This window comes from Schistosoma haematobium, chromosome 5, assembly GCF_000699445.3.
Source record: "Schistosoma haematobium chromosome 5, whole genome shotgun sequence".
NCBI classification, from domain to species: Eukaryota; Metazoa; Platyhelminthes; class Trematoda; order Strigeidida; family Schistosomatidae; genus Schistosoma; species Schistosoma haematobium.
This window is the reverse complement of record NC_067200.1, coordinates 16,833,281-16,843,493: the sequence shown is the minus strand read 5'-3', so window position 1 is coordinate 16,843,493 and position 10,213 is coordinate 16,833,281. Positions and strand designations below refer to the sequence as shown.

Below are 10,213 nucleotides of genomic sequence, written 5' to 3'. Positions count from 1 at the left end.
AGACTAATAAAAGAACCTGGAGTTAATAATTCAAGCGTGAGGCGAACTCGGAAAAAAAAGACACTTATTTGGTCTCAGTCAAGACGTCTAGAACGATGGGCGGAGCACTTTGAGGAGTAGTTCGGCTGGCTTTCAGATACATTACAACTGACCACTTTTCCAAAACAGCCTTAGTTGAACATGAAAGTTTGACCCCCCGACTCTAGTCGAAGTTAAAAAGGTTACAGCTAATTCGAAACAAGAAAGGGCAGCTAGTCTGGAGGGATTAACTCTACAGATCTTTAAGGATGGTTGACTAATATTTTAGCTACAATCTGGAAACTGGACGTAATCCCATGTGAACGGTCACAATCACTAAAACCTATAAATGTCCTGGTACGGTCCATGTGGAGAGAGTCAGCTCTCTCTCTCTCTCGAAATGCTCTCACATGGCCACGCGTATATAGCCTCTTTCAATGAAGCCCTACTCACTTTATTCTCGTGATGGGATTGTTGTTCACGAAATTGAGAGGAAGAAAACTGAATTTCCGGTGCTATAACCGGGTTGGTGGATATTGAGGATGCACCTAGGTAAGTTGGAAAACCCTTATTCCAAGCCAATGATGCACATGGACTCCAGGATCCTGAGGGGGCAGATGGCGTATGGACTGATCATTGGTCATGGGTCTGCATCTCCTGACATTGTTCCACTTCATGTTGGTTCACTCGTTTAGGTTGAAGTCTAGGGGTGTAGCCTCTTAAAAAATTATTTGTATCGGTTTGTGCACCCGTGCAGTTTCTCGGCCCTCACACGAATCGAATGATTTATATGGTGCATATATATTTGGTCCCTCCTTGTACCGATGTTTGTGTGTTTATATAAATAAACTTTCATAAAACGTACGCACATTAAGTAAACGCGGTGAGTATGAATTCGCTCCCTGTTAGATCCAAAATATTGACTTCTTCCGTACTCTTCAGTCTAAACAACTCAAAAAAGAATTATTCCCAAGGATTTATCAGTTCTCGTTTAATTTTTGAATTTCAGAGACACAACCTTCCTTTAAATACCTGGATATACTGTCACACTTACTAAATGCCAGCAATCATTTCATGACGGTAAGGTCACTATTTATTCGTTGAAGAGGGTTGTGCTCTGGGATTATATGTTAAAGAAGGATCTAGAGAGTTCTTTAATACCTTAAGAGCCCTGTGAAAAAACAAGTAGAGCAAGGACATAAAAACGTTCCTTTCAATAGTAGGTTAGCCAGAACTGCCAAGTCTCATCACTGCTCTGTTATCCTTTTTCAACGACCTCCTGGGAACAGTTGTAAAGGGGTTTTGTGGCGATGGTGGTCTAGATGGGTTAGCTGGGGTAAGGATTTTTAGCTTACGATATGCAGATAGAATTTAAATAGTATATACTATGTATGTACCATCGTATATACGGTTACACCCAAGCTGCCTGAGTTTCATTTGATTAGTGAATATTCAGCAACCCTTAGTATTACAAGCACTTAATGCCACTAAAATTCAAGATTCATCTCCAAGGTTCGAACCTAGGATCCTAGTTCGATTTTGGGGAAAATGTCAACTTTGTGTAGATTTTGGAGAAGGCGCAATAGAAAACTTTGAGGATTTGGAACACAAATCGAGAACCTTCCCAAATCTTGACCAATTCCCTGAATTTTTTCGGGAGATCCCAAGAATGTTGGTAGAATTTCGGGTTTTCCCTGATATTTCACCAAAGTGTTATGACAGTTTGGGTTTTTTTCACGAACTTTAAGGAAAACTATCAACTTTCCCACTAATTTACTAAAAACTCTCAAATTTACCTACAATCTCTTTAAACAGGGAGAATTTTTGCTTATACTTGCACTTTTCTTGAGACCTTTCCAAGTAGTCGGATAGCTCTTGTAACCAAGTAGATTTGTGAGTAATTCCGGTGGAGTGCATGTCAGTTTCTTTATGATAAAAATAAGAGTGGCTTATCTAGGTTGTTAGGAACTATTGTGATCTTTTATTTGCTCACTTATTTTGCTCTTATTGATCTATCATTATCCATGTTTTTATTTACATTCTTTATTCCAGCAGGAATGACAACTGCAACTAAAAAGACTTTTGGTATGTTAAATACATCAATTTAAAGTTCATGTATTTAAAAAATTAATAATCACCTAAAGGATCAGTTGGTTGTGTACACAGTGCCGATAATCATGAAGATGTGAAATTATGTTCCATTGAGGCTAAGGCTGCCATAGCTGAAGTGGGGTTTGGTGTGAAAGAAATATGCTTAGCATCCGATTCTCTTCCATTTACGGACACATTAGCGTACTTGAATCTAACTACATTGGAGGGGGAGAAAATGTGTGTTGAAATTAGTGTCAAAGGATTTTGTCCTGTTGGTTCGTCGTAAGTCCCACGCTTTTTTTGACATTAAGATTTATAATTATCAATTTTAGACGTTTTGTTGTACTTTCAACCTCTGTTTTTCATCGGTTATGCTTATGTACTCTGATTCGCGTTTGAGGAGTTTAAAAATACATTTTAAAATATTTTTGTTTAACGTGAGATAGATGAAAGTCTTTAGTATACTATTGATTTATGATCTAAGTATGGTTCTATTGTCTATCAGAAAACTGTTTCTCAAAGCAGAAAACCTTCATGTTTATTTTGTTAGATTTATGGTCTTGTGTTTTGCGATAGTTGCTACTGGTGTCGTGAGCTGTTCGAAACAATTACTTCCCGGTAAAACGAGGTTGAAATACTCGTCGATAACAAACGGGCAGCACGAAGTTCTCCATGTTTTTCAGCGCTTATCAACTGGTTGTGTCTTGCTTCCACTTTCTATAACTCGTTCGTTAATGAAACGTTTTGTAATGAGAAGTATTCCTCATATTTTCTACCTCACCGTGTTTTTTGAAAGGTCCTCCTGCTGGAATCCTGCTTTTCCATAGGCGTGGGTGGGTCCAAAAATGATGTTTCATACAGTCAGATCTTTTCACAAATTTAAACAGAGAAAGAACAACAAGGTTTACAGAATAAAGTGGATTCATTAGCTGCATACAGCCTGAAATTACAAGTATTGATATAAATATTAACAAGATTTTAGCGCACTTTAGTTTTTAACTTCGAGATAAATGTTTGAAACGTAGCGGAAATCATTAGAAGAACCGGATGTGAAGTATATAAATAAACAATTAAGATCGATGGGTACTTATCCGTTACAAAGTAGTATTGCGGAATAAAATAGGTAGGTATCAATCAATCTCTTTCCATTGATGTGTGCTGTGTCTCCGAAACACGCATACAGGATTCCAGTGTGGTCATTCACTTGACCTCACCTCGGCAAAACGGAGAGCCAACGAGATACGCCCTCCGTGTATCTGGTGACCCGATGGCCAGTTCTCGCGGACTGGCAGGTGTAGGCATAGCACTAAGCATGAGGGCGGAACAAGCGCTGCTAGAGTGGATCCCCGTCAACAGTCGTCTATGCGCTGTTCGGTTAAACGGCTCCGTAAGAACTCGGAAGGATAGGGACACACGTCGTTGCCTTTTCGTCGTTTCTGCCTACGCTCCCACTGACTGCAGCTCAGATGATGTGAAAGATGAATTTTACAGAAAGCCTTCTGAACTTCTTCAGAAAGCTAAACGCTCAGACATAGTACTCATAGGGGGTGACTTTAATGCTCAGATAGGTAGCTTAAACCAAACAGAAAGGCATTTAGGTGGATATTTTAGCATTCCGGCACAGCGAACAGATAATGGTGATCGTCTGCTGCAACTGTGCTCAGACAATCGTTTATTTTTAGCAAACACAAATTTTAAGCATAAGGAGAGACATCGTCTAACATGGCGACCCCCTACACCAAACCAACGATGGACTCAAATAGACTATATTGCCATCAGTCACCGTTGGAGAGGGTCGGTAGAAGATTGTCGCTCATCCTGGAGTACCTGCTTGGACTCCGACCACGCCCTAATACGGGCACGCATCTGCTTGCGCCTCACTGGACGCAAAAAAGCCACAGTAAAAAGACCCATTAGAACCGAACTGAGTAGCGAGGAAACCAAAAGTAGGTTCCAGGAACAACTGAGGTCACGATTAGGTAGTTCTGAAAACGAGGTTGACCCAGTTGTTGCTTGGAAAGCCATACAAACAGCAGTGACATCTATCAGTGATTTAAACCACAGGGTTACAAAGAACCAATGGATTTCTTCAAAGTCTATCACACTGATGGATTCTCGCAAACTCGTCCCATCAGATTCCAAACATGATGAAGAGCGACAACAAATCAGATCTAGGTTAAGAAAAAGTCTAAGAAACGACCGTGAGCAGTGGTGGGCAACGAAAGCAAAAGAGATGGAAAAGGCGGCGACTATAGGGAACACAAGACAGCTTTACAGACTAATAAAAGAAACTGGAATTAATAAGTCAAGTGTAAGTGAGATTATATCGGAAAAAGACGATACACTCATCTGCTCTCAGTCCAGGCGTTTAGAACGATGGGCGGAACATTTCAGAGAACAGTTCAGCTGGCCTTCAGCTACTCTACAACTACCCTCCATTCCCAGACAGTGTGAATGGAACATTGAAGTAGGTCCCCCAACTCTTGTTGAAGTTCAAAAGGCTATAGTTAATCTGCAACGAGGAAGGGCAGCTGGTCCAGATGGACTGGCTCTAGAGGTCTTTAAGGATGGTGGTCCAATTTTAGCGATTAGGTTGACTAATATTTTAGCTAAGATCTGGGAGTTAGACGTTATTCCATCTAACTGGTCACAATCACTTATCGTCCCAATATATAAGAGTGGGTCAAAATCATCCTGTGACAACCACAGAGGGATTAATTTAACTAATATAATATCTAAAATACTAGCTTCGATAATTATCAGACTCGTGAACTGCAAACACGAGAGACTCAAGCTGGCTTCAGACCTGGTCGTGGCTGCATCGACCACATATTCACCATTCGTCAGATTCTAGAACACAGGCATACTTATCGACGTCCGACAATGGTGGTCTTTCTCGACTTAAAAGCAGCATTTGACTCGGTAGACCGCGAGATTCTGTGGCAGTGTCTGTCATTGAAAGGCGTACTCCAGAAGTACATAAACCTTGTAAAGGCTCTTTACTCGAACACTACTAGTCGAGTCAGAGCTTATGGCGAACTGTCATCTACTTTTGCAACCTCAAGTGGTGTCCGTCAAGGCTGTCCACTTTCCCCATTTTTGTTTAACTTCATCATAGATTTACTGGTGGAAATAACTTTCTCGTCGACTGAGTTCTCGGGTATTGATCTCCTACCAGGAGGTCCACTTATCGACTTAGGATACGCAGATGACAGTCCTGTTTGGTGAAGACGCTGACAAAATGCAGAGTCTTCTGGTAGCACTGAGCAACAATGCCAAAATGTTTGGAATGCGCTTCTCTCCCTCTAAATGCAAGTTGTTGCTTCAGGACTGGTCTGCGTTAACACCTGAACTAAGGATAGGGAGTGAAGTAGTCGAACGCGTTGACAACTTCACTTATCTTGGAAGTCTGATCAGCCCTAATGGGTTGGTATCGGACGAAATCTCAGCACGGATTCGAAAAGCTCGATTGGCTTTCGCCAACTTGCGTCACCTATGGCGAAGGCGAGATATCCGTCTATCAATAAAAGGACGAGTATACTGCGCGGCAGTCCGTTCTGTTTTAATTTACGGCAGCGAAACATGGCCATTAAGAGTAGAAGACACTCGTAAGCTATTAGTATTTGACCACAGATGCCTTAGAAATATTGCTGGGATCACCGGGTAAGTAATAGTGAGGTTAGACGCAGGGTATTAGGAAATGATGGTAAATCGGTTGATGAGGTTATGAATCTTCATCGACTGAGATGGTTGGGCCACGTGTTACGTATGCCTGAACATCGACTACCACGACATGCAATGCTATCCGGTATTGGAGATGGTTGGAAGAAAGTTAGGGTTGGCCAAACCAAAACGTGGCATCAGTGCTTGAAGACACTAACTTCTAGTCTGAGCCATGTTGGTAGATGCAGACTACTTGGTTGGGGTCCGCGTGACTATCGTAACCAATGGTTGGAGACTCTTGGTGACATGGCTCAGAATCGATCACAATGGCGTCGGTGTATACACTCCCTGTCTTCCCTTAAACTAAGAGATTAAAATCACTTCATATCTTTCTTTCTACGAACCAATTCTTCTTGTACTATATATCTATACGCAATTTTTCTCTTATATATTACCACCTTTGACCTAACTACTGCTATGAATCCGGTGTTCATCTTGTTGTGCTGATGCGGTATGGCAACCTGGACCGATGCACATATGTGTCTGGTCCTACGTTGTAGCTGACTGACTGAATGAGGTATCAATCATAATTAAGATAAAAGAAGTTGTATAACGGAAGTGAAATCAATGAGTGATTGCGTTATCATTCAACATGATAAAATAAATAAAAATGTAAGTATACATACAATTATGTAAGAGATAAATATCAGAAGACAATAAAAAGGGACAAATGGTTTAGAAAAATGGACTAAGAAACGAAATTCAGAGCACGATATGCTACTACAAATTTGTCGATTATACGTTTATTATCTGTGACCGTATACATCACGCCTTCCAACTGTTTAGTTATTTCGACAACTCTCATCCAGACGTAATGTTTATCGTGTAATACAATGGATATAACTAATGCAAATTTTTAGAATGAAATAATGAATAAGCCGGGAACATGTCCTACCCATAAAAGTTATTCGAGTGTTCTGGGATCCTCACTTCTTCCAGAGCACGTGGTCTCAGGCCGATTGGTGAATAACAGCGGAGTTTCGTCGTGATCGTTAAATATCGGGCATTGTGTCGGTCGACTGTTCAGTGGGAAAGCTGACAGAACGAAATGCATTCTAGTAAGTGGCTTTTGGTAGGTCGATGCTGATGTTATTTTTAGTTCTGTTCTTATTAATGGGATAATACTTAAGTTCACGATGAGGAACTTTACAGGTTCCTTCGTATGCGGCTTCGGTCTAATGATTCACAACGTACGAAAACGTGTGCACTAAGTTGTAGTGCGGTTTGGTCGAAGACAGTAAGGTGAAAAAGAGGATAGTTTTTTTCGCTGAATTTAGTATATGTTGATATTTTATAAGAATTCTCTATCGTCATGGACCTGTCTTAGTAAAACGAACTATTAATTAAACTTCCTTGAATTTCATTAGTCTTCCGGAGTCAAAGTATTATTTTCAGGGAATTTACAACTTGGTTAATGGTTAGCATTGAAATCCAGGACCCATATTACTTTCTACTTGGTGCTTCAGTTAGATGTACCTACACTTGTGTTATATAAATATTTTAATGCTCATCTCATAATCGGCATCAGAACCGTTGTTTAATCCGATTATTATGAAGTTTATTTCTCGGACATTTGAATTGGCATCGTTGAACATTGATTTGGATCATTAACCAGATAGCTATTTGTTCACTACTTGATTTTTTGTAAAAAAGACATGCATAAAAATCTATGCAGAGCAAGGAATACTTGTACACTAGTATTTATCGAATCCGTAGTGGCTCAGTGATTATATCTTGACCCGTTCTGTTTAACTGCATAGTATAGAATCCTAGAGATTGTACGGATTTCTCTAAGCTTGTTAATGTATTTTATTGCGACATTATTCAAAATTGACCATAATTAGACAATTACATTTATTCAGTATCTTCCAACTATTGAGTTCATTGTTATTTCACACATACCACTCTTCCATTCCACGTTTTCCTTTTTAACTACGTTTCTTATGACTAGAATTTCACTGCATTCAATATTATTTTTTATCACTCTGTTATACTTTCTCTCTTGTTTTTTTTTCTGTCTTTGTGTTGTTTTGACCTATAACAATTTGAATTGATGTACCTTTAATTCAGGCCCTATGTTACCCGAAATTGATTGATTAACCATGTATATCCTTAAAGTAGTCAGCTACAACGTAGGACCAGGCACATACATGCAACAGTCCAAGACTCCATGCCTCATTAGCACAACAAGATGAACACGAACTTCATAGAACATCTCTGTTTACAGGGTCAAATGCTACTTTTAAGTCAAGAAAACTATGATTGTCGGACGCCGATAAGAATATCTGTGTTCTAAAACCTGATGAATAGTGAATATGTGTCCTTAAGTAAGAGACCTTTCGCTTTATAGGTTCTATAAGTACAGAAGCATAGACATTACAAGCAATTTTTATAAAGCGAAACAAATACTAATGATTTTTTAACCCTTGGAAAATATATGTTTGAGATTAACTGTAAACTAATATCTTTCCTTTTTGTAAGATACTGTTTTGATACATTATCCTGTTTGTTATTACGTAACACATATATTAGTTGCAATCTGTAAATAGATTTTTACATAGTTAACTTGATTGTTTGATGCATTATAAATTTGGGAATAATTAATTTATGAGTGATTTCAGCGTGCCTGATCAAACCAAAATATTATTTCACTTAATTAGTGCTTTCGAATAATCGATATCATTCTGTCCAAAATTCAAAACCCAGCTCTATTTTGGTCAAAACTCCATTTCATAACTAGTTTAAAAATGCAGGTAAATTTAAAATAAATCACATATTAGTTTATAACTGTACCACTAATTTATTTAGATAGAATTAGGTCCGAATATCTCTAATTATATAACCGAATAACTAAAATATCCATCCTGATGAGAGTTGAATGTTCATTTTGTTTATGTAATAGCTCTTTTTTTTTCAAGAAAACAGTAGTCTTTAGTCTTATTTGACCATCTTTTTTTAGAAACAACATTTGATCGATTAGGTGTTCATAAAATAAAGTGATATTTGTCTTTAAAGTTTTAATCTTACAACGTACAGAACAATTAGAATGATAGATAAATCTCAGTAATTATTGAGTAGAATTAACTTTATAAAAATTTACGAATATGATGTTTATTTTCATCTTAATTTTCTTCATAAAATATCCAGTTATGATGAAGTCAGAAAACAGTCAGTTGATGATTCCTATTCTGATATACACTCTGTAGACTATGGAGATTATTATGAAACAATCTACGCTCTGTTATCTGTTCGAAGCCCATTATTTCGACATGGCTTTTCAGAAAAGTTAAGTAATCGACTCCAGGAATTGAATGAGAAACAGACCGAAACTACTACTTGTGAGGATAGTAAACAATACATTAAGTTGTAATTAAGGAAGTGGATGCTTACAATGAAACCAAACAAAGAATTGCTATTGTTCTGGATTTGTGTGTTTTTCACGTCATATATGTCAAAACGAATTAAATGTTGTGAAATTTGCAACTTTTGGAATTGTCTTATGAAGAATTATTGTTTGCATTTTAATTGTATAATTATTATAAACTTAAATTATTATAATCTTATATTGCCCTATTTACCAGCTTTCGTTTGTTGTATAAATTGTTGTTCTACTGTATTGTTAATTAATTACTGACTTATTACTTAGTTTTTCTGTCACTTTTGGCGTAATTATGCTCATATTGTATTTCCCCATTTATAAAAAGAGGAAGATAATAAAGAAAATTAATGTGTATGAAATTTGCTATTTATGTTGGTGTGCTTTATTGTATGAACTTTGAGTCATATGGATAACTGTAAAATATAGAGATAAGTGCTAAATTTGGCTTCTCATTGGACACAGTTGGAAGGAGTCCGAGGACAGGTAGGCTTTAAAGTCTCAGTTGATGTTGATTGATCACTGTATCATTGAGAAATTAGGTCGTTCGTCCTACAGATATCAATAAGCGAGGACAATAATAATATGTTCTTATAATTGGTAATGCGACCACTCGGTGGCAAAACAAATATACTTTTTTCGAAAATGTGACAGTTAGCTTCTGAGATGAAACTGCGATCCATGCTATGGAACTCCAATGAATTAGCAGTAATTGAAGAATGATAAGACGTATAATAATAGTCAACTGGTCCAACGGAAGCTCGCAGTAACGGGAATATGAGAAAATAATAGTCCAGTTATTTAATAATTATACGGTAAATATATGTATATTTATAGGAAAAACTTTATGGATTAAGTTACAACTACCTTGATACTCATTCTAATACAGTGATGGCTTTTAATGGTTAAGGTGTTCGATTTACAGCCGTGAATTCGTATTTTCAAGTACGACTCCGTCTACTTCGATTTGGAGAACTGGCTAGTATCATCGTCCCTCACATTCGG

The 10,213-nt window shown here is 37.8% G+C and overlaps 1 protein-coding gene across 1 annotated transcript; it reads left to right on the top strand.

Moving 5' to 3' along the window:
- Positions 1-901: 901 nt before the first annotated feature.
- MS3_00009261 (uncharacterized protein) lies at positions 902-9,651 on the top strand. The gene is made up of 5 exons (XM_051217610.1): positions 902-1,098; positions 1,155-1,354; positions 2,071-2,103; positions 2,163-2,391; positions 8,980-9,651. The coding sequence occupies exons 3-5, from the start codon at positions 2,076-2,078 to the stop codon at positions 9,200-9,202; spliced, it is 480 nt and encodes a 159-aa protein (XP_051065025.1). The 5' UTR covers positions 902-1,098; positions 1,155-1,354; positions 2,071-2,075; the 3' UTR covers positions 9,203-9,651.
- The last annotated feature ends 562 nt before the right edge of the window (positions 9,652-10,213 follow it).